Here is a 24,940-nt window from a genome sequence, read left to right on the forward strand (position 1 = left end):
AGGTCCCTCAGTACTAAGCCATTAACCTGCTGTGTCACCAGGCAAGCTGCCCAGTTCTCCAAGCCCCTCCACTTCTTCAGCTGTAAAATGATAGAATTGGGCTAAGTGTTCTGTAAGGCCTCTTTCAAATCTGTAGCCCTTTGACCACTCTGTTAGTAACAGACAATATTAGATTTACTTATGAGCAATTACATTAAAAATTATTTTTGAGAACCTATGTGTAAAGGGCTATTTTTGACCCTGTACTTAATCTAAAAGTAGGTTTCCTCAAAGAGCCTATGCTCTTCACGGGCTGTGAAACTAAACCTAGAAATTAGCATAATTAATAATGTAAAGCATATAAGATCAATGTCAAATCAGTAATACATTTAGTGTTAAGAGATTTCAGAAGATTTCAGACAGAAAGTAGTTCTATTTCCCAGTTTTTGACTGGCCCAGCCTGGAGTGGGCCTCCAGTGAACCTGGATGAATTTCTGTCATTGCATACACAGTCAGGCACACTCGCGTATTTGCATGCCTGTCTGTTACCATAAGCTTCTGGAGGGCAAGGCTTATACCTGATTATGTTACCATAGTGGGTGCTCAAGAAATATTTCTTGAATGAGAAGGTGATGTGCTGCTCCTGGGTGGTGATTTAACAGCATACCGATTCCCTACTTTTTTTTTTTCCAGTTGCTAAGCTGTGCAGTAACACCCTCTCTTCTCTACTTGGATTCTTCTTGCCTTTATTTTGTTTATCTTTCTGTTCGTGCACCTCACTAAGTATAAACCTTTTGGAAATTCCCCCCATTTCTCTCCTATAAGCTTTAACTTCCATTTATTTAGGAACCTTTTTTTTAAACTTCCCTGGGGACTTCTCTGGTGGTTCAGTGGTTAAGAATCCGCTTTCCAAAGCAGGGGACGCAGGTTCAATCCCTGATTGGGGAACTAAGATCTCATATGCCGTGAGGCAACTAAGCCTGCACGCTCTAGAGCCCGCGCACCACAACTAGAAAGGAGCCCGTGTGCCGCAATGAAAGATAGCGCATACCGCAATGAAGATCCCGCAACTAAGACCCGATGCAGTCAAATAAATAAATAAATATTTTAAAAAATAAATAAATAAACTTCCCAGTTTTCCTAACCTGTGTGCTTCTGTTGTGGCTATTACCTAACAACTGCATAGGCCCCGAAGGATGCGATTTATTTTATGGGCTCCCAGGTACCGTGGTGCACTTGATGAACAGCACTGTAAGTCTGCCTGTGTCAAGCACGGTGAGAGAGGAGAGATGTGTACCTGAGCACTGCCAAGGCGTCCATGGAGGAGGAGTGGGCAAAGGGTATGGGCAGCCTTGTGTGGAGCAGGTAATGAAAAGCTTTAAACAAACTGAAGCAACCTATGAAACCCAGTGCCGCAATTTAATAGGCTGCTTTACCAGCATAGCTGGATGGGAAATAGCTCTGCAAATAGAGCCAGTTCTCTGTTCTTTCAACTCCTGTTTTAGGCCATTCGTGCCAGAATTTCCATCCCATCCCTGGCCCCTTCTCAAGGGAGAGAAGGTAGACACAGGCAAAGCTAGAGCAGTGCGGCACTGGTATGGATTTGACTGCGTGCAGAAATGTAGGCCCAGGGGATGGGAGTGAAGCATGTCTGAGGTACCGGAGACTTCCTTTAATACCACCTGAGCATTACAGTTACTTTCACCCCCTCTTCAGATTCTCTGCTGATTAGATCCTGATTCCAGTGTGTCTAGACAAGACAAAAAGCAGAAGTAGAAGTGAGTTTACTAGAAAATTTGTTCAATATGAAGAAATGGAAAGTTTAGGTGATGCTTATAGGAAAAGTTTTAGAAGAGTGTCTGTATCTCTTAGTGATCATTGGTAATTTTCTGATAAGCCAAGTCTCAAAAATATACCATAAATGTATGGATTTAAGGTAGGCATTTGATTCACTATTCATCATATTTGTATAACATGATGAAGAAAGATTGGCTGGGAATTTATAGTGGATGAGATATGATGCATACCGAGGTATATCTTAAGAGTAATTAATGGGTTTATGCCAGTCTGGGTGCAGGTCTCTAACCATGTGCTGGAGGACTGCATGCACAGCTCTGCCCCTGTTACTCCTTTTTTCAGTAAATGGGAAAATGACACAGATGACGTGTCAGGTAAATTTGTACATTCTTTTTTGTTTTGGCCGTGCCGCGCGGCATGCGGGATCTTAGTTCCCTGACCAGGGTTCAAACCCATGCCCCCTGCAGTGGAAGCACGGAGTCTTAACCATTGGACCTCCAGGGAAGTCCCAATTTGTTCATTCTAATTGGCAAAAATTCCTTGACCTGGAATTCCCCACCTATAAAATATGGTTGCTATTACCTTTTCTACCTCATAGTTTAATGTGAGAATTAAATAAGGTAACAAATGTAAAAGAATCCTGGAATTTACAGACAAAGTCCCTTTAAAAATGTAAGTGTTTTTATTTGGTTATTTGTTATTCTGTGGAATTATTTTTTTTTAATCAGTGAAATGTCAGTATGCCTGTAATTGAGACAGCCTAGGTCGATAAAGGGAAAATTTGTAGTAAGGTAAGAATACCACCGTAGAGGGGATTCTTCTTCTTTTATTTTTTTAATTGAATGAAAGATTCTTTAAATTCTACAGTGCTTTATGGTTTTCAGAAGTTTCACATACATGATTTCATATAATCCCATAATAACTTTTTTTTCTCCCTACCCCTATATTACCCTTCCCCACTTCCCTCTCCCCGCTGGTAGCCACTAGATTGTTCTCTGTATCTGTAAGTCTGTTTCTTTTTTGTTTTATTCACTAGTTTGTTGTATTTTTTTAGATTCCACATATAAGTGATATCATATATATTTGTCTTTCTCTTTCTGACTTATAAAGGGGATTCTTTTGATAAAAGATTCATATTGCTAAAATAACATCTTTTCAGTGAGACCATGCTTAAAATTGTAACCCTCTTTCACTGAGCAACCCCTATCCCCCTTCTTTGCAGAATCTTTTTTACCATAGTACTGTCACCATCTGACATATTAAATGTTTTACTTACTTAGTTTAATATAAATAAGGCTTCTATCTGGAAGGGGCCTGCCTGTACTAGATATCCATAACTATTTATTGAATTAATGAAGAATGAATGAGTGTATCGTGTGCTCACTATCATCTGGGTTTACTCTTTAGGCATGATGATTCCAGGTGATGTCCAAGGTCCTGGCTTGCTTGTTGAACTTCCTGCTGTGGCTCAAACAAGGGAGCAAGAAGACTTGCCTCTATACCAACTCCCCAGGGCTCTAGCTGTTTCCAAGGCCTCGGCACACACAGGAATGTTGTCTTCTAGATATGCCACCGATGCATGGTATGATATTATTTCTCTTTGTTTTCGCATTATAAAATAGCTTTCTTTTTGCTTCTATTAAAAAAAAAAAAACCATTGTAAAGCAATTATACTCCAATAAAGATGTTAAAAACAAAAAAACAAAAAAACAACAACAAAAACGAAAACAACCGGGCATGATTATGGTGGAACATTTGGAAAATGCAAGGAAATATTATGAATAAAACCCACCATACTAAACAATTACTGTGAGAATTTCACATACTTAAAATTGTACCATATATATAATTTTTTTTATATATATACAATTTTGTATTCTTGCAGTTGTCTGCAAAATAGATTATGGGAGTATTTACTTAGAGAATGGAAGGTTAATTAAGAATTTAACAACTCAAGCAAGAAGTACTCAAGGACAAATTAGGGAGAGACTGGACTTAAGAGTTAGAGAAGCTGTAGGAATTGGTGGCTGATAACATGTTGGGAGTGAGAAGGAGTAGGAGGATGACCTGTGTTTCTGAATGGGGCAACTATATGGATAGCAGGACCATTAATTCTTTGGCATAAGATTATAGGAGCATGAACAGGTTGAAGAGGAAAATGATGAGTTCTGTTTGGGACATGTTGAGAGTTCAGGTATCCATAGGACAATAAAGTGAAATGGAGTTAATTAAATACATGACTCTGGGGATTAGTGCTGAGGTCTATCCTGATGTGGATAATTGGGAACAAGATCAAGTGTAGGTGAAACTCCTGGATTTGAATAGTCATCCAGGGGAGGCTCAAGTGATAAAAGAACAGGGCCAAAATTGGAGTCCTGTAAAGCAGCAATATTAAGGGCATGAACTGAGGAAGAAAATAATGAAGTGGAATGAACAAAAAGTAAAAGGAAATTGATGAACTAGAGGTTGACATAGAAACCAAGGGAAGAGAGCATTTTAACAAAAGGATCATTACAGACTATTGTTACATGCTACGGAGAGGTCAAGGTAGATAAAATGGAAGAGTTTTCATGGGGCTTGATCACATGGATGCCCTTGGTAAGCTTAGAACAGTTTCATTAGCGTGGAAATCAGAGAGTAGTGGGTTGAGAATTGAACAGAGGGCAGATATTGGACAAAGTAAGAGCAGACTAGTGTTTCGAGGAACCTGATCATGAAAAGAGGCAGAAAGAACACGTTACCTAGACAACTGAAGGGCATTGTGGAAATGGGACAAGGGGGCAGAGAGATACACACACACACACACACACACACACACACACACACACACACACACAGATTGTAAGTGTGAAAGATCCAGAAAAGGAATATGTAGATGTTAGAAAGTGGCTGATTAAGTGTAGTCCCTGGAGAGGGTGGAGGGAGAGGAGGACACTGCACACCTAGAGAGATTAACTTCTAATAGTTTGATAGGCGGAAGCTCATCTCCTCCATGGACACAGGTGCCAGGAATGAAAGGAAGGTACAAATGCAGTACTATTAGTACCTTGAGGACTGGAATCCAAGGAGATTCTTGCCCAATGACCTTGATTTTTTTTTTTTCTGTCATTTAGGAGAAAGGTTATTTACTCAGAATGATGGGGTGCTAGTAAAGTGGGCCATGAAAGGAGAGGTGTGAGAGTAGAGATTAGCTTTTGAAACAAGGGTAGGAGAGTGATGGCCTAGTGGTGGGAAGGAATTTAGAAAAATATTGACTCCGTTTTCCCAGCCTGCCAGGGAGTGAGAGAGGGAGTGTCACCCACTCAAGTGTGGCATCCGTGGCAGAGAAGCGGAAGCTGTTGAGAGAACAGAGGAGGTGGAGAGAACACTGAGAGAAGAAGTTAGGGTGTGGGGTGGTTTCTTTACAATTCAAGGAGATTCCTTGGAGTGTGACAGGTAGTTTGGCTCGGGTGGGGGGGTGGGGCCTTGGGGGTGGGGTATGGGAACAGAAGCACCTCTGAAAGAAAAACCAGAGCCGTGTAGCACTGTGAGTACAGGACAGGAGAGGCGAACAAAGGAATTGGAGGTGTTGCAAAGCATAACAGAGATGAGAAAGGGGTGGGATTAATTGGCCTTAATGCTTTATTTATTTATTTATTTTTATTGGAGTATAGTTCACTTACAATGTTGTGTTAGTTTCAGGTGTACAACAGGTGAATCAGTTATACATATATAGATGTATATCATCCTAAGTGAAGTAAGTCAGACAGAGAAAGACAAATATCATAGGATATCACTTACATGTGGCATCTAATTAAAAAAATGATACAAATGAACTTATTTACAAAACAGAAACAGACTCACGGATCTTGAAATCAAACTTATGGTTACCAAAGGGGAAACATGGGGGGGAAGTGATAAATTGGGAGACTGGGATTAACATATGCATAGAATAGATAACTAATAGGGACCTACTGTGTAGCCCAGGAAACTCTACTCAGTGTTCTGTAATAACCTATATGGGAAAAGAATCTTAATGCTTTTATTGAAACCTTAGTCCAGGAAAGATTTTGTGTTATATGAAGTGTCTCCGACTTATATCACTTCTCTGTTCAGCGACCTGTGGCCTTTGCCTAGAGTTTTAGATAGAACCTTAGTAAAAAGTTGTCTGGCTTCTGTGTAGCTCATCTCTGAGTGGAAAGGGAAGACCCATAGGCCCAACTAGTTGGAGGAATCTGGTGGCTCTTCACTCGGCAGACCTGGACCAGGGTGTAGAGGGGAGGAAGCTGACAGGCCCAGGGTCCTCGTGCAAGGGATCGAAGCAGCTCCCAGAGGAACGGAACGCAGTGTCAAACAGCCAGGGTTTGTTTTTTTTTAAGAGAGATGCTTGGCAGTGGAAGTGCTGGAGGAGTTAGGAACATGTTTCAACTTTTTTATGTGATCAAATTACTTTTCAAATGAGATACTTTTATTTTTTAAATTTCTCTTGTGCTGAGTGTTAATAATTGAATCTGGCCCAAGAATTCAGAAATGAGGCTGCTTTTCAGGCTATAGGACTGTAATTGTAGATTGGAAAAGATTTAAACAAATTTCCAAGCCCACCCTTCCTTCCTTCTGCAGAAGGTGAAACATTCTGCCAGTTGTGTCTTACTCAAGTCTCCCAGCTTCAGAGAGAGGAGATAACGCTTTACTCCTGAAGTGAGTACTTCGACAAGCTGTTTTCTTGTGCTGGCACAGACATTTAAGGGCTCCAGCCTAATCTTTGTCTTGGGAGATCAGTCTTGCATTTGAATGCTGTTTTTTTGGCTTGCCGTCATAGATTTAGGGTATATTTAAATCTCAGCAGGCTCCAGAACAGTTCCTGTAAATCATACTACCCCTTTTAATCTTTCAGGGTATGCCCCATGGAGTTAGGTTCATAGGTGAATATTTATTGCTACTCAGGAGACTTCCTGAGTAATGCATAGATTCTTTTCAGAATATAGTCTTTCAGATCATCAGGGTGTCATCTAGTGCTAAATGCTATATGCTATTTTACAGTTTCTTCTTTGCATTAATTTTTGTGTAGGGCCCAGCAGAGTTATTCACTGTGCACTGTGCTTTTGCATCAAGCCAACTTCTCCTTACCTTTGGAGGCAGGACTGATATTAAGAGGTTAGATGCACCCTGAAACTGGCGATCTCTAGGAAGGGAGGACGGTGGGCAGGCGGAGCACGGTAACTCTGAAAGGGATCTAAGTGATCTTGTTCTGAGTATCCTTCTTTCTTCATAAAGTCACTTGAGATCCAGTTTTCAGAATTCACCTTGTTTTAGTCTTTTTCTAACTCACTACTGTCATCACCTGCTGCCTGAAGACATGGGTGTGCCCATCAGTGGGGGACATGGCATTTCTCAGACTAATAGGAGATTTGCAGTATAGATATATTTTGTTGCTGTTCAAATATGCTCTTTGTTATTTATGACTTCATGACCCTGAGAGGGTTTCCCTTGTGTCTGTATTTCCTCACTTGTAAAGTAGGTAGTTCTAAGGTTCAGTAAGAGTGAATATAAAGGGCTTCGTATAATGCCTTGAACATAGTAAATGTTTAATGAAAGGCGGCTGGCAATGATGCTGGATGACAGTGATAGGATCATGGGCCCTGAGGTGTAACTAGGGTATTCATTGTTGCTGAGTTTATTAAAACACTCAAGGAGATTGTAGAGTTGTTTTTTTTTTTTTTTTAAGAAATAAAATAGAATCAAGTCACAGTAAGTAAAACAAGGAAGGTGTCAGAGGCTAAAGCCTGGTAGGATGATGAACTTGAGGTGAAAGGCATATTCTAAATTGAAAAAAAAAATCATGTTGTAGGTATAATAGAATGCAAATGAAAAGAAATACTTTCAGGTATTGGATACTTTGTTTTGAATGGTGGGAGGTGAAATAGGAGGCAGAGTGTCATAGCTGGGGAAAGGATTAAGTGAGTTAATGTGATATTTTAAGTCCCCAGCACTGCTTGGCATTTAGTGCCTTCTAAGTAAATGGTGGGTATCTAATAGTTTTACCTTTGAGTTCCACTGCCAAAAATTATGTGTAAATTCAGAATACTGGTAGAAGACTGAGGGTAAGGGAGACAATAAATGTGTACATTTGAGAGAGGACTACTCTGGAATGTTTGAGTTGGGAGTAAAAAGGGGAAGTTTCCAAGGAGTTTGTGGCCTCATGTATGTGACACTTTCCTGTTTTTACCATGCTGTTGCATGCTGTTGCAGATGCCAGTCACTGCAGGTGAAGATGAATGTGAGAAATTAGGACAAGAGGCACATAAGAATATTACATGAATGCCTATGAAAATATAATTAGATATTTGATTGCTAACCCAGGCTCTACAGAAGGTCAGAAGAGAAAAGGGAGAGACCTAAGGAAGCAACTTACCCTTTATGGCTTAAACTTCTGTTTCTTAACAAATGTCTTAAATGCAATCTTACAGGACAATTTTCTTAATTTTGATAAATGTATACATTCATGTTACCAACACCCCAATCAAGATATTGAACATTTCCATCCACCCAGAAAGTTCCCCCTTGCCCCTGACTTCTAATACTGTAAATTATTTTTTCTGTTCTAGAACTCATGTAAATGTTATCATACAGTAGGTACTTTTTTGTATATGGCTTCTTTTACTGAGCACCATGCCTGTGTCATTTTAAACTTTCATGTACAAGAATGCCTAATTTTTTATGTATACTGGTATCAGGTAATAATTTGCTTTGTAACTTCAAAGTCATAGTGTAACATTTGTATAACTAGCCCTACTGGTTTGGAAAACACTAGTGCCTATTCTGCCTGGTTCCAAATGCTCATATTCCCTGTGGTGTGTCACAGAAAATTGCCATATAGAATCTATATTTTAAGAGGAAAAAGAAATCTTGAGATAGGTACAACCATAACCCTTCTTGCTTACATCATTTTGGGGTGCTGAGTTTGCTTGACCCTCATACGGTTTAGTATATAGAAGTTTCACATGAAAAAAAGGTATATTCTTGCCATCATTTTGAAATTGTTAGACTGGGCATAGTTCAGAAAGCAAACCTGATGCCTTTATGGGAGATGGAGCCACATTTGTGCTCTGGGTGGGATCACCTCTGCAGGAGAACAGTACATTTTCTCATAAAGGCAGAATGCTTGTAGGTTTTGCCTCTTTACTTTGTATTTACTCTTAAAGTTGCACTTGTTCACCTACCAGTGTTTACGAAATCCTATATTTGGGATGCTTTTTCTATAATAAAATATTATCATTTGTGGGAAAAAAAAAGGTCACCTTGGCCATCTAGATTCATCTGATTTTTTATGATGTTGAAAATTTTATTCTCAAAGACATTGTATATTATGATGAAGTCTTACTATTAATATCCACTTGTTCATTAATGGGGCACTCCATCTTTCATCCCAAATCTGTAAAGAATTATAACTTTGGGCATTTGTTATAAAGGACTGAACTAAAAATAAAAAGCATTGTTTCTATTAGATGGTTAATTCCTTTAGGGAAAAAGTGGTTATAAAACTCTGGTTAAATGTAAAAGGCAAAAGTTCAGTTATTTTAAGATTTGAGATTCTAACTGATTGAGCTATTGACCATGTTTAATCAAAGTGCAAATTATAAAATTAGAGGTTAGAATTCTCTTGTGAAAGATTCAAGTACATTTGTGCAAATTTACACCTTAATATGTGCAGTAAAAGTATTTTACTTTCTCAGTTAAATTTTAATTTGGGTTGAAAGGTATATGCATTTATCAGTGTAAAGTGACTACATTATTTTGTATAGTTGCTTGTATCCTGTGACTGTATTTCTAAAACTAATCACACTATGTTTTTGAAAGTTTTATCCCTCTTTAGGTATGAAGTAATGTGAACAAAATATGTGTTTATCAATTTCCTGAAAAAGGATAATATGCTTTGAAAAAGTCTCTTCTAACAGAATAAATCCTTTTGTCCTACATTTTCTTAAAGAAAACTAAAATTGTCCATATTTTAGACAAAATTTTTCCCCCTTTGCTTAATATTGTATGTGAAAGCCAGCAGTTTAGGATATTTTTTATTTTAATTTTTTTTTAATAGAAAAGCATATAGCCCATACTAATGTTAAAGCTTGGTTTCCATTCTATTTTAGGTAATTTTAAATTTAAGAATTTAATTCTTATAATGATATTATACATGTGCCATAATAAAAACACGTACTTTTTTTTTCTTAATACCTATCATGAATTGTTTTTGCTCACAAACTGTTGACACCAAATGTGTGAGTTTTTTCCTCCACCCAACAACCCATTCTCTGATTCTCTGGACACTGTGTATCCTAAAATTCATTTCAATTCTGACATTAACTACCTGGAGTTAGTGCAGTCCCCACAGGTTAAGGGCTCAGTCCCGTAAGACCGCCCCAAGTTCAGATGCCAGTCACAAATTCCAGGTTGCCAACTCTACTTCTGACCAACTGGCTATAAATTGAGGGTTCCCATAACACCTTCCTAAGGTTTGATAATTTGCTAGGATGGCTCACAGAACTCAGGAAAGTACTTCACTATTACTGGTTTATTACAAAGGGTGCAACTCTGGACTAGCCAAGTGGAAGAGATGCATAAGCCAGGGAAGGGGGTATGTGGGATGCAACAGCTTCCATGCTCTCTTGGGCCACATCACCCTCCCAGCACTTTAATGTGTCCTCCAACCTGCAGGCTCTCTCTCAACCCTGTTGTTTGGAGGGGGTGGGGTGGGGGAGTGGTTTATGGCGGCTCCATTATGCAGCCATGATTGATTACATCATTGGCCATTGGTGACTGCGCTCCATCTCTAGCCCCTTTCCCCGTCCCAGAGGTGGGGGTAGGGCTGAAAGTTCTAACTCTAATCACATAGCTGCTTCTCTGGCAATCAGCCCCCATCCTGAAACTGTCTGTAGTCCTACCTGGAGACACCTTATTAACATCAACTCAGGTATGGTTGAGAGGGGCTTGTCATGAATAACAAAAAATGCTCCTGTCACCCCTATCATTTGGAAAATTCCAAGGGTTTTAGAAGCTCTGTGGCAGGAACCAGGGACAAGGACCAAATATTTATTTCATATTATCACACCTGTCACAATTAGGGTACAGGAAAGTGGAAAATGGAGAGGAGGAAGGTTTCAGTGTTGGTTTGGTTTTTAGCTTTCAGTCTTACTTCAATTAATATCTACTTAAAGGAGAATACTAAAATACAGCAGAGCATGAAGATATTCCTTGCATTAATGTCTATATTCCATATAAACAAGACATAATCTAAGTGCATTATATTTTGGGATAGCAGACAAATTAAATTACATCAATACCATGGACTATTAAGATGCTATTAAATAAGAAATGATGAAGCTTATGATAATCTTGGGGAAAATTTTGATATAAATTCAAGTGAAAAAATTGTAAAGGAAATGCATATTGGTTGAGCCTCAGTTAAATGCCAGTCATATCTCATTTAATCCTTGTTACTATTATAGGATAATCAAAATATGAAAGTTTATGCTATGATTGTAATTATCCAATGAACGTATATGCATACGTGCCAAGAATAATAATGTGATATGATAAAGTGAAGACTTCACTTAAATTGGTGGAATCATGTGTGTATCATTTAGTGATTGCATTTAGCTGCTTATAAACTGAATCTCCCGCCCCCTCTCCCCACACACACTTTTAGTGTGGCGTAACTCAACTAGGGCTTAATTTTTTTCATGTAAAAAAGTCCTGAAGAAGTCCTGTTAGGGTCTTAGACATCTTCTTTCTGCTCTGCTGTCGTCAATGTATTGCTTTAGTCCTCATGGTTTCTTCATGATTTTAAGATGGATGCTTCACGACCAATAATCACCTCTGCCTTCTAGGCAAGAAGAAGGGGAAGAGCATAGAGCAAAAGGCTCCTGTCAGCTGATTCTCCCTCCATTTAGTGAGTTTCCCAGGAAATCTCATCTGGGGACTTTTGCTTCCTTGTTGCTGATCAGAACTATGGCACACAGTTACCATTAGCTGAAGGGAAGTCCAGAAAAGTTATTTTTTTAAAGCTAGGCATAGTGCCACCTGGAATAAAGGGAGGTTATGTTGTTGGGTAAGGAAGATGGGGAGAGAAGACATTAGATAAGTAACTGGCAAGTATCTGCCAAGTTGTTTTTCCTTGAATTCTACGATGCTTTTAATCTTAAAAAATAGACTGGCTAAGGCAAGAAGGCTGTCTGCAGTGGGTGAGATGTCAGTGATCCCTAATGATCTCAATTCCTTAACTGATTTTTAGATTGTCCCAATTTTTTCACTTTCTCCTTTTCACACAGCCTTAAACCATTATATCCTAGAAAGTTGTAGAGTGGCAAGTAGCTGGAGTTTTATACTTTTTATAGGACTTATTTGAGAGTTCAGAGGAGAATGGAGCATTGAAACTTCATGCTGAAAGAAAGATTTGGATACTGTGGAGAGATTGTGTAGTATATCTGAGCCTTCTCTGAGCCTTGTGGGGAAAATATAGTAATATAACCTGCTGTGCTTACTTCACAGGGTTTTTGTGAAAATGAAATGGAAGAGGTAGTCCCTACATTTTTGTGTAGAGTAATACAACTGACAGTATCACATAAGTGATTTCATTTGGTGGTCCAAAGGCACACACATATTTTGTGGTACAGGTTAGACTGGAGCTTAGAAATCCTGACTCCTCTTCCAGATAATAGATTGTAGTGTCTCTACCCTATGAGATAACATTACTTTTATAACTACTCTGTAATTCAGCATTTTACAGTATCCCGCTAGGCAGTTCCATATTAACATAACTTGATGGGTGAAAGTATGGTGGTGGTAGGTGGGAGAATCACATTGTTTAAGAAGTCTCTCTGTAAACTGAAAAGTGCTGTGTAACTACACAAAATATTTATGGGATACAAATGACAGGGAAATAATTTAGGGTTAGAGAGACAGAAAAATCTAGAAAGAATGATCATGTTTACTGACTGTTTAATCATTTCAGCTGTTTGTGTAAGTTTATACTAGACTGTTAGCTGGTCAATCACACCAAATTTTAAGAAATATATTTTATAATATTTAAATGCTGTTATAGAAACAAATGTGAAATCATACAAATTCAAACACAGATTTTTAGAACATAACATCTAGAGTGTCACCAATAAAAGTGTTTATAATCAATGATTTTCTGGTGCTGGGTGGATATTTGTTAAGTTGAATGCTAAAGCAATGTATCTTTGCTTTGTATGGATAGTTAACTATTGATGTAAATATTTTTAAAGCTTAGAAATTAAGAACAATTTAACTACATATAGATTGTGTAATGTAAAACTTCAAGAACCTTTAATAATAAGAGTGTGTTGTAAGTTATATGTGTGTGTGTTTTTCCCTTTCTCTCTCCTCAGTGAATTACCTGAGAGAGAAGAAGGTGAAGGAGAAGAAACTCCAAACTTCAGCCACTGGGGACCACCAAGAATGTATGTTGATGACATTATTGGCTTTCTCAATAGGACAATGCAATTAGTTGCTCTTTTCTTTAACTTCATAGTGTCATTCAGTCGTTTTCTAATGATTGCCATAGTTCACACGTACGCTGGCCTAAATTTTAGTTTCATTTTGTCTTATCTAGAGATTTTTAGCCAGGCAAAATGGCCGTAACCAATATTAGGAAAATCTTTGTCATACTCTTTCAGAGAAAGCAACTTACAAATGTCCATCTGTGATGGACTAAGTATACTTTCTCACTGTATCACTAAGCAAAGCAGGTAGGGCTGCCTTGAATGCAGTAAAGAAGCTCTTTTTTCCAAACAACACCAATAGTTAAGGCTTCTATCACATAGCACCCTCCTCCCCTTGTGTTAGTCCAAGTTTATGCCTCGTTTTCACTAACAGAGTGTGTTGGGCCCATGCTCCCTTGAATACTCTCATGGTTTTACATAGTCACCAGGGCTGCACTTTATTAAGGTTATAAAAGTCTTCCTTTAGCTGCTGTCTCTATCTTCATGCATTATTAATTCCACCATGCCACCCAAATTGTATTTTTCTTGCACTTTTGAGTTTTGTCTTAAAAACTCTTAGGAGCTGTTTTCTGAGCTACTTTTTGGAATTAATTGTTGGCCATGTCTGTGCAGTTTGAACAAAATTCATAATATTTTGAGGGGCAAGTTTTATTCTATACTTTATGAAAATGATGTGGATGTAGGAAGAAGAGAAAACCTTTCCAGCCTTTGGAGCTATAAAATCTGTCCTCCGCAGCTCTACCCACCACCAGAGCCTCCCATCAAGCCTCTTAGATAGCCTCAACCACCAGAGGGCAGACAGCAGAAGCAAGAAAAACTACAATCCTGCAGCCTGTGGACCAAATACCACAGTTACAGAAAGATAGACAAGATGAAAAGGCAGAGGGCTATGTACCAGATGAAGGAACAAGAAAAAACCCCAGAAAAACAACTAAATGAAGTGGAGATAGGCAACCTTCCAGAAAAAGAATTCAGAATAATGATAGTGAAGATGATCCAGGACCTCGGAATAAGAATGGAGGCAACGATTGAGAAGATGCAAGAAATGATTAACAAAGACCTAGAAGAATTAAAGAATAAACAAACAGAGATGACCAATACAATAACTGAAATGAAAACTACACTAGAAGGAATCAATAGCAGAATAACTGAGGCAGAAGAACGGATAAGTGACCTGGAAGACAGAATGGTGGAATTCACTGCTGTGGAACAGACTAAAGATAAAAGAATGAAAAGAAATGAAGACAGCCTAAGAGACCTCTGGGACAACATTAAACGCAACAACATTCACATTATAGGGGTCCCAGAAGGTGAAGAGAGAGAGAAAGGACCAGAGAAAATATTTGAAGAGATTATAGTGGAAAACTTCCCTAACATGGGAAAGGAAATAGCCACCCAAGTCCAGGAAGCGCAGAGAGTCCCATACAGGATAAATCCAAGGAGAAACACGCCGAGACACATAGTAATCAAAGTGGCAAAAATTAAAGACAAAGAAAAATTCTTGAAAGCAGCAAGGGAAAAACGACAAATAACATACAAGGGAACTCCCATAAGGTTAACAGCTGATTTCTCAGCAGAAACTCTGCAAGCCAGAAGGGAGTGGCATGATATACTTAAAGTGATGAAAGAGAAGAACCTACAACCAAGATTACTCTACCCAGCAAGGATCTCATTTAGATTTGATGGAGAAATCAAAAGCTTTACAGACAAGCAAAAGCTAAGAGAATTCAGCACCACCAAACCAGCTCTACAACAAATGCTAAAGGAACTTCTCTAAGTGGGAAACACAAGAGAAGAAAAGGACCTACAAAAACAAACCCAAAACAATTAAGAAAATGGTCATAGGAACATACATGTCGATAATTACCTTAAACGTGAATGGATTAAATGCCCCAACCAAAAGACATAGACTGGCTGAATGGATACAAAAACAAGACCCATATATATGCTGTCTACAAGAGACCCACTTTAGACCTAGGGACACATACAGACTGAAAGTGAGGGGATGGAAAAAGATATTCCATGCAAATGGAAATCAAAAGAAAGCTGGAGTAGCTATACTCATATCAGATAAAATAGACTTTAAAATAAAGAATGTTACAAGAGACAAGGAAGGACACTACATAATGATCAAGGGATCAATCCAAGAAGAAGATATAACAATTATAAATATATATGCACCCAACATAGGAGCACCTCAATACATAAGGCAACTGCTAACAGCTATAAAAGAGGAAATTGACAGTAACACAATCATAGTGGGGGACTTTAACACCTCACTTACACCAATGGACAGATCATCCAAAATGAAAATAAATAAGGAAACAGAAGCTTTAAATGACACAATAGACCAGATAGATTTAATTGATATTTATAGAACATTCCATCCAAAAAGAGCAGATTACAGGTTCTTCTCAAGTGTGCACGGAACATTCTCCAGGATAGATCACATCTTGGGTCACAAATCAAGCCTCAGTAAATTTAAGAAAATTGAAATCATATCAAGCATCTTTTCTGACCACAACGCTATGAGATTAGAAATGAATTACAGGGAAAAAAACGTAAAAAAGACAAACACATGGAGGCTAAACAATACGTTACTAAATAACCAAGAGATCACTGAAGAAATCAAAGAGGAAATAAAAAAATACCTAGAGACAAATGACAATGAAAACACGACGACCCAAAACCTATGGGATGCAGCGAAAGCAGTTCTAAGAGGGAAGTTTATAGCTATACAAGCCTACCTAAAGAAACAAAAATCTCAAGTAAACAATCTAACCTTACACCTAAAGAAACTAGAGAAAGAAGAACAAACAAAACCCAAAGTTAGCAGAAGGGAAGAAATCATAAAGATCAGAGCAGAAATAAATGAAATAGAAACAAAGAAAACAATAGCAAAGATCAATAAAACTAAAAGTTGGTTCTTTGAGAAGATAAACAAAATTGATAAGCCATTAGCCAGACTCATCAAGAAAAAGAGGGAGAGGACTCAAATCAATAAAATCAGAAATGAAAAAGGAGAAGTTACAACAGACACCGCAGAAATACAAAGCATCCTAAGAGACTACTACAAGCAACTTTATGCCAATAAAATGGACAACCTGGAAGAAACGGACAAATTCTTAGAAAGGAATAACCTTCCAAGACTGAACCAGGAAGAAACAGAAAATATGAACAGACCAATCACAAGTAATGAAATTGAAACTGTGATTAAAAATCTTCCAACAAACAAAAGTCCAGGACCAGATGGCTTCACAGGTGAATTCTATCAAACATTTAGAGAAGAGCTAACACCTGTCCTTCTCAAACTCTTCCAAAAACTTGCAGAGGAAGGAACACTCCCAAACTCATTCTATGAGGCCACCATCACCCTGATACCAAAACCAGACAAAGACACTACAAAAAAAGAAAATTACAGACCAATATCACTGATGAATATAGATGCAAAAATCCTCAACAAAATACTAGCAAACAGAATCCAACAACACATTAAAAGGATCATACACCACGATCAAGTGGGATTTATCCCAGGGATGCAAGGATTCTTCAATATACGCAAATCAATCAATGTGATACACCATATTAACAAATTGAAGAATAAAAACCATATGATCATCTCAATAGATGCAGAAAAAGCTTTTGACAAAATTCAACACCCATTTATGATAAGAACTCTCCAGAAAGTGGGCATAGAGGGAACCTACCTCAACATAATAAAGGCCATATATGACAAACCCACAGCCAACATCGTTCTCAATGGTGAAAAACTGAAAGCATTTCCTCTAAGATCAGGAACGAGACAAGGATGTCCACTCTCACCACTATTATTCAACATAGTTCTGGAAGTCCTAGCCACGGCAGTCAGAGAAGAAAAAGAAATAAAAGGAAAACAAATTGGAAAAGAAGAAGTAAAACTGTCACTGTTTGCGGATGACATGATACTATACATAGAGAATCCTAAAAATGCCACCAGAAAACTGCTAGAGCTAATTAATGAATATGGTAACGTTGCAGGATACAAAATTAATGCACAGAAATCTCTTGCATTCCTATACACTAATGATGAAAAATCTGAAAGAGAAATTATGGAAACACTCCCATTTACCATTGCAACAAAAAGAATAAAATACCTAAAAAAATAAAAAATAATGTGTTAAAACTCCTTCAAGGCGGTGTTCTCCCTTACCTCAGCAAGTTCTAATAAATTTACCTTTGCTTTATTAAAAAAAAAAAAAAAAAAAAAATCTGTCCTCCACGTAAAGAACCGCAGGTTAAAATGGCTGACTGGGAAAAGCAGTATGGGCAGTGAGCCTCTCAGGGGCAAGTTTATTTTATTCTGAAGGTTTCTGCTTTTTGCCATAATGATACATGTGACTTTCTTGATTTTTTTTTTCCACCCATTAGTTATTTCCTTAATTCATTCTTTGCTAATGTTATGATATAGATGAAAGGGACTCATCACAAAAAATATATGGTGGTGGGAGATGAGAACATTAAGTCCTTGCTAAATCTCTCAATATTAAGAGTTGTATTTGTTGTTTTGGAAATCTTTTTCAGAATTTACACTTTCACATATGCCATGAATTATTGATAGAATCTTATAATTTTGGAGCTAGGTATAACTTCTATAACATTTGTGAAAATATATTTATATAGAATATGAGTCACAAGGGTATGGTACACATTAAACACAGTGCCAGTACAACAAATTACCTTGTTCATGAGTGAATTTTGTTTTTTTGTTTTTACAGTGTTGAGATTTTTAGAGAACCGGATGTATCTCTTGGTATTAGTATTGTTGGTGGACAAACTGTGATAAAACGCCTGAAGAATGGAGAGGAGCTTAAGGGTATATTTATCAAACAAGTTTTGGAAGACAGTCCAGCAGGAAAAACAAATGCTCTTAAAACTGGAGATAAAATACTTGAGGTAAATAGTGTTAAAATTTTGTTTTTGTTTGAAATGTACTGTAAGACAGTAAAATGATCATTTAACCAGAAGTCCTTCCTTTATGTGTTGGGGTATATGTGTGTACAATTGGTGTATTTTATTCAGATGCTTTAGTTTGCATGTTTGCACAATTTTATGAGATTCTAAAGCTGAGCTGATAGCATATAAAATGATAAAACAAAAAGCCTCAGCTGACTGAAAAAACACAATTTGACAGAATGAGGCAGATGGTGGACATCATGCTTCTCCCACAGTCTTTAACAAACTCTGAATTGTATATGTCAGTGGGATAGCCGTGCTGTCCTCCCAGAGTTGACCCTGAAAGTGGAAGACTGTATTGGGGGAGAGGTGAGTCCGTCCTTTATACATGGCAGGCTTTGCAGAGTGGAGTTTGAAGGGCACATCAAGGCACTAAGAGGTCTGAGTCTGATACATTTCTTTGCATTAGGTTTATTGGATGACATCATATTGAATATCTTTAATCCCAGAATCTGCTTGTTGATTCATGCTTTATGATGCTAAACATCAGCTGTGGTGTTTTAGCTCTGAAACAATGAAAAGAGCTCTGGAGATCATGGGTTGAAGTCTAGATTGTCCTGCTTGTTTTTTTCTTTGCTCTTGGACAAATTATGAAACCTATTTTATTTTCAGTTTCCACATAAAATGGAAATGAGATTTCAAAATCCATAGAATCACTGTGAGGATTAAATCAAAGAATTGCATAAAACTACTCTGTGTATACAAATTTGAGGTTATATTTATGTTTGTGAAATTTAAAAAAAGCATTTTTAAACATATAGGGATATGGCAATGAAGAAAATGATCAAAAATCCCTTCTCTTATGGCGTTTAAATGATAGCAGGGTAGATAGACAATGCACAAAATAAGTAATATATAGAATGTTAGATTGTTATAAGTAACTATGGAGAAAAATAACAGGGAGGAGGATAAGGAATGATGTGTGGTGACGGCAGTAGTTGCAATGAATAGATTTGTTATGGAAGATGATATTGTGACAAATATAAGACATGAGAGAGTGAGCAATATGGACACGTGGGGGAAGAGGGCTCCAGACAGAGTGAACTGAAGTGTGAGAGCTCTGAGGTGGGAGCTTGCCTGGATGTGTTGAAGGAACAGAAAGAAATCCAGCACTGCTAATATCGGTAGAGTGAACAAGAGAGAGGGTGAAAGAGAAAAGGTCTGAGAGGTAATGGGAAGCCACATCATGTAGAGATTGGAAGGTTGTCTACTCTGAATGTATGAGAGTCCATTAGAGAATTCTGAACGCATACACATTTTTTAAAAGGATTATTCTGGCTTCTGGGGCAGGTGTGGTTTCTTTTACTTAGCATTTGCATGGTACACTGTTTTTTTTCTTTCCTTCCTTTTCAGCCTTATTTGTGATTTTGTTTTAGTTGTATTTTAAGCAACATAATAACTGGATACTGCCTTTTAAAAATCTAAATTGATGATCTTCATCTAATAAGAATCATTTATTGTTTATTTTGATTACTGACACATTTGAACTTAGAGCAAAATACAAAAGACATTTAAAATTATATTTTTTTCTTTATATTTTGAAATAGTTATAGGTTCATAGGAAGTTGCAAACAAATGTACAAGGAAGTCCCGCTTACCCTTCCCTCAGCCTCACCCAATGTTAACATCTTATACAACTATAGTTCAATAGCAAAATCAAAATACTGATATTGGCACAATTCATAGACCTTATTAAGATTTCACGAGTTATACATGTACCATTTGTGTGTGTGTGTTTATAGCTCTACACAGTTTTATCATATGTATAGCCTTGCATAACCCACACAGCAATCACGAAACTCAATTGAATCATCACCACAAGACTCCCTTCTCTGACCCCTTTACAGCCACTCCTCTCCCATCCCCTCCACCCCCATCCCTAGCCTCTGGCCACCACTATTCTGTTTCTCCATGTTTATACTTATGTTATTTTACAAATTGTTACATAAATGGAATTATGCATTTTGTATCTTTTTTGAGATTGGTTTTCTTCACTCAGCGTAATTTCATTGAAGTTCATTAAATTTCTTGTGTCTATCAATAGTTCATCCCTTTTTTAAAATTTATTTATTTTTAACATCTTTATTGGAGTATAATTGCTTTAAAATTGTGTGTTAGTTTCTGCTGTATGACAAAGTGAATCAGCTATATGTATACATATATCCCCATATCTCCTCCCTTTTGTGTATCCCTCCCACCATGCCTATCCCACCCCTCTAGGTGGTCACAAGCACCAAGCTGATCTCCCTGTGCTATGCGGCTGCTTTCCACTAGCTACCTATTTTACATTTGGTAGTGTATATATGTCCATGCCACTCTCTCACTTTGTCCCAGCTTACCCTTCCCCCTCCTTGTGTCCTGAAGTCCATTCTATATGTCTGCGTCTTTATTCCTGTCCTGCCCCTAGGTTCTTCAGAACCTTTTTTTTTTTTTTTTTTTTTAGATTCCATATATATGTGTTAGCATACAGTATTTGTTTTTCTCTTTCTGACTTACTTCATTCTGTATGATAGACTCTAGGTCCATCCACCTCACTACAAATAACTCAATTTCGTTCCTTTTTAAGGCTGAGTAATATTCCATTGTATATATGTGCCACATCTTCTTTATCCATTCATCTGTTGATGGACACTTAGGTTGCTTCCATGTCCTGGCTATTGTAAACAGTGCTGCAATGAACATAGTGGTATGTGACTCTTTTTGACTTATGGTTGTCTCAGGGTATATGCCCAGTAGTGGGATTGCTGGGTCATATGGTTAGTTATGCTCTTTTTTAAAAAATTAACTAATTAATTTTATTTATTTTTGGCTGTGTTGGCTCTTTGTTGCTGCACGTGGGCTTTCTCTAGTTGCAGTGAGTGGGGGCTACTGTTCATTGCAGTGCGCAGGCTTCTCATTGCAGTGGCTTCTCTTGTTGCAGAGCACAGACTCTAGGGCACATGGGCTTCAGTAGTTGTGGCACATGGGCTCAGTAGTTGTGGCTCACGGGCTGTAGATTGCAGGCTCAGTAGTTGTGGTGCATGGGCTTAGTTGCTCTGCGGCACGTGGGATCTTCCCGGACCAGGGCTCGAACCCGTGTCTCCTGCATTGCAGGTGGATTCTTAACAACTGCGCCACCAGAGAAGCCCTATTTTTAGTTTTTTAAGGAACCTCCATACTGTTCTCCATAGTGGCTATATCAGTTCACATTCCCACCAACAGTGCAAGAGGGTTCCGTTTTCTCCACACCCTCTCTAGCATTTATTGTTTGTAGATTTTTTGATAATGGCCATTCTGACCGGTGTGAGGTGATACCTCATTGTAGTTTTGATTTGCATTTCTCTAATGATCAGTGATGTTGAGCATCCTTTCATGTGTTCGTTGGCAATCTATATCTTCTTTGGAGAAATGTCTATTTAGGTCTTCTGCCCATTTTTGGATTGGGTTGTTTGTTTCTTTGATATTGAGCTGCATGAGTTGCTTGTATATTTTAGAGACTAATCCTTTGTCAGTGGCTCCGTTTGCAAATATTTTCTCTCATTCTAAGGGTTGTCTTTTCGTCTTGTTTATGGTTTCCTTTGCTGTGCAAAAGCTTTTAAGTTTCATTAGGTCCCATTTGTTTACTTTTATTTTTACTTCCACTTCTCTAGGAGGTGGGTCAAAAAGGATCTTGCTGTGATTTATGTCATAGAGTGTTCTGTCTATGTTTTCCTCTAAGAGTTTTATAGTGTCTGGCCTTACATTTAGGTCTTTAATCCATTTTGAGTTTATTTTTGTGTATGGTGTTAAGGAGTGTTCTAATTTCATTCTTTTGCATGTAGCTGTCCAGTTTTCCAGCATCACTTATTGAAGAGCCTGTCTTTTCTCCATTGTATATTCTTGCCTCCTTTATCAAAGAGTAGGTGACCATATGTGCATGGGTTTATCTCTGGGCTTTCTATCCTGTTCCATTGATCTATAGTTCTGTTTTTGTGCCAGTACCATGCTGTCTTGATTACTGTAGCTTTGTAGTATAGTCTGAAGTCAGGAAGCCTGATTCCTCCAGCTCCGTTTTTCTTTCTCAAGATTGATTTGGCTATTCGGGGTCTTTTGGGTCTGTCTCCATACAAACCAGGCAATTTTTTGTTCTAGTTCTGTGAAAAATGCCACTGGTAGTTTCATAGGGATTGCACTGAATCTATAGATTGCTTTGGGTAGTATAGTCATTTTCACAATGTTGATTCTTCCAATCCAAGAACATGGTATATCTCTCCATCTATTTGTATCATCTTTAATTTCTTTCATCAGTGTCTTATACTTTTCTGCATTCAGGTCTTTTGTCTCCTTAGATAGGTTTATTCCTAGGTATTTTATTCTTTTTGTTGCAATGGTAAATGGGAGTGTTTCCTTAATTTCTCTTTCAGATTTTTCATCATTAGTGTATAGGAATGCAAGTGATTTCTGTGCATTAACTTTGTATCCTGCTACTTTACCAAATTCATTGATTAGCTCTAGTAGTTTTCTGGTAGCATCTTTAGGATTCCCTATGTATAGTATCATGTCATCTGCAAACAGTGACAGTTTTACTTCTTCTTTTCCAATTTGGATTCCTTTTATTTCTTTTCTTCTCTGATTGCTGTGGATAAAACTTCCAAATCTATGTTGCATAACAGTGGTGAGAGTGGGCACCATTGTCTTGTTCCTGATCTTAATGGAAATGGTTTCAGTTTTTCACCATTGAGAATGATGTTGGCTGTGGGTTTGTCATATATGGCCTTTATTATGTTGAGGTAAGTTCCCTCTATGCCTACTTTCTGGAGGGTTTTTTATCAGAAATGGGTGTTGAATTTTGTCGAAAGCTTTTTCTGCATCTATTGAGATGATCATATGGTTTTTATCCTTAAGTTTGTTAATATGGTGTATCACATTGATTGATTTTCATATATTGAAGAATCCTTGCATTCCTGGGATAAACCCCACTTGATCATGGTGTATGATCCTTTTAATGTGCTGTTGGATTCTGTTTGCTAGTATTTGTTGAGGAGTTTTGCATCTGTTCATCAGTGATACTGGCTTATATTTTTCTTGTTTTGTGACATCTTTGTCTAGTTTTGGTATCAGGGTGATGGTGGCCTCATAGGTTGAGTTTGGGAGTGTTCCTTCCTCTGCTATAGTTTGGAAGAGTTTGAGAAGGATAGGTGTTAGCTCCTCTCTAAATGTTGGATAGAATTCGCCTGTGAAGCCATCTGGTCCTGGGCTTTTGTTTTTTGGAAGATTTTTAATCACAGTTTCAGTTTCAGTGCTTGTGATTAGTCTGTTTGTATTTGCTATTTCTTCCTGGTTCAGTCTCGGAAGGTAGTACTTTCCTAAGAATTTGTCCATTTCTTCCTGGTTGTCCAATAAGCATATAGTTGCTTGTAGTAATCGCTCATGATCCTTTGTATTTGTGTAGTGTCAGTTGTTACGTCTCCTTTCTCAGTTCTAATTCTATTGATGTGAGTCTTCTCCCTTTTGTTCTTGATGAGTCTGGCTAAAGGTTTATCAATTTTGTTTATCTTCTCAAAGAACCAGATTTTAGTTTTATTGATCTTTGCTATCGTTTCCCTCTTTTCTTTTTCATTTATTTCTGATCTGATCTTTATGATTTCTTCTAACTTTGGGGTTTTTTTGTTCTTCTTTCTCTCTCTAATTGCTTTAGATGTAAGGTTAGGTTGTTTATTTGAGATGTTTCTTGTTTCTTGAGGTAGGATTGTATTGCTATAAACTTCCCTCTTAGAACTGCTTTTGCTGCTTCCCATAGGTTTTGGATGGTCATGTTTTCATTGTCATTTGTTTCCAGGTATTTTTTGATTTCCCCTTGGATTTCTTCAGTGATCCCTTGGTTATTTAGTAGTGTATTGTTTAGCCTCCATGTGTTTGTATTTTTTAGAGATTTTTTCCTGTAATTGGTATCTACTCTCATAGCGTTGTGGTCTGAAAAGATACTTGATAAGATTTCAATTTTCTTAAATTTACCAAGGCTTGATTTGTGGCCCAAGATATGGTCTATCCTGGAGAATGTTCCATGAGCACTTGAGAAGAAAGTGTATTCTGTTGTTTTTGGATGGAATGTCCTGTAAATATCAATTAAGTCCATGTTGTTTAATGTATCATTTAAAGCTTGTGTTTCCTTATTTATTTTCATTTTGGATGATCTGTCCATTTGTGAAAGTGGGGTGTTAAAGTCCCCTACTACGACTCTGTTACTGTTGATTTCCCCTTTTGTGGCTGTTAGCATTTGCCTTATGTATTGTGGTGCTCCTATGTTGGGTGCATAAATATTTACAGTTGTTATATTTTCTTCTTGGATTGATCCCTTGATCATTATGTAGTGTCCTTCTTTGTCTCTTGTAATAGTCTTTATCTTAAAGTCTATTTTGTCTGATATGAGAATTGCAGCTCCAGCTTTCTTTTGATTTCCATTTGCATGGAATATCTTTTTCCACCCCCTCACTTTCAGTCTATATGTGTCCCTAGGTCTGAAGTGGGTCTCTTGTAGACAGCATATATATGGGTCTTGTTTTTGTATCCTTTCAGCCAGTCTGTGCCTTTTGGTTGGAACATTTAATCCATTTACATTTAAGGCAGTTATCGATATGTATGTTCCTGTTACCACTTTCTTAATTGTTTTGGGTTTGTTATTGTAGATCTTTTCCTTCTCTTGTGTTTCCTGC

At 37.7% G+C, this 24,940-nt stretch overlaps 1 protein-coding gene across 12 annotated transcripts in view; it reads left to right on the forward strand.

The window, feature by feature from the left end:
• PATJ (PATJ crumbs cell polarity complex component) overlaps nt 1-24,940 on the forward strand; it is a 352,223-nt gene that overhangs the window by 112,904 nt on the left and 214,379 nt on the right. For all 12 annotated transcript variants that reach the window (XM_059923762.1, XM_059923772.1, XM_059923791.1 and 9 more), the window contains exons 22-24: nt 3,184-3,358; nt 13,164-13,235; nt 18,032-18,209. In XM_059923762.1, coding sequence (XP_059779745.1) covers nt 3,184-3,358; nt 13,164-13,235; nt 18,032-18,209 — 425 coding nt within the window. The remainder of the gene's footprint in view (nt 1-3,183; nt 3,359-13,163; nt 13,236-18,031; nt 18,210-24,940) is intronic.

This window comes from Balaenoptera ricei, chromosome 1, assembly GCF_028023285.1.
Source record: "Balaenoptera ricei isolate mBalRic1 chromosome 1, mBalRic1.hap2, whole genome shotgun sequence".
NCBI classification, from domain to species: Eukaryota; Metazoa; Chordata; class Mammalia; order Artiodactyla; family Balaenopteridae; genus Balaenoptera; species Balaenoptera ricei.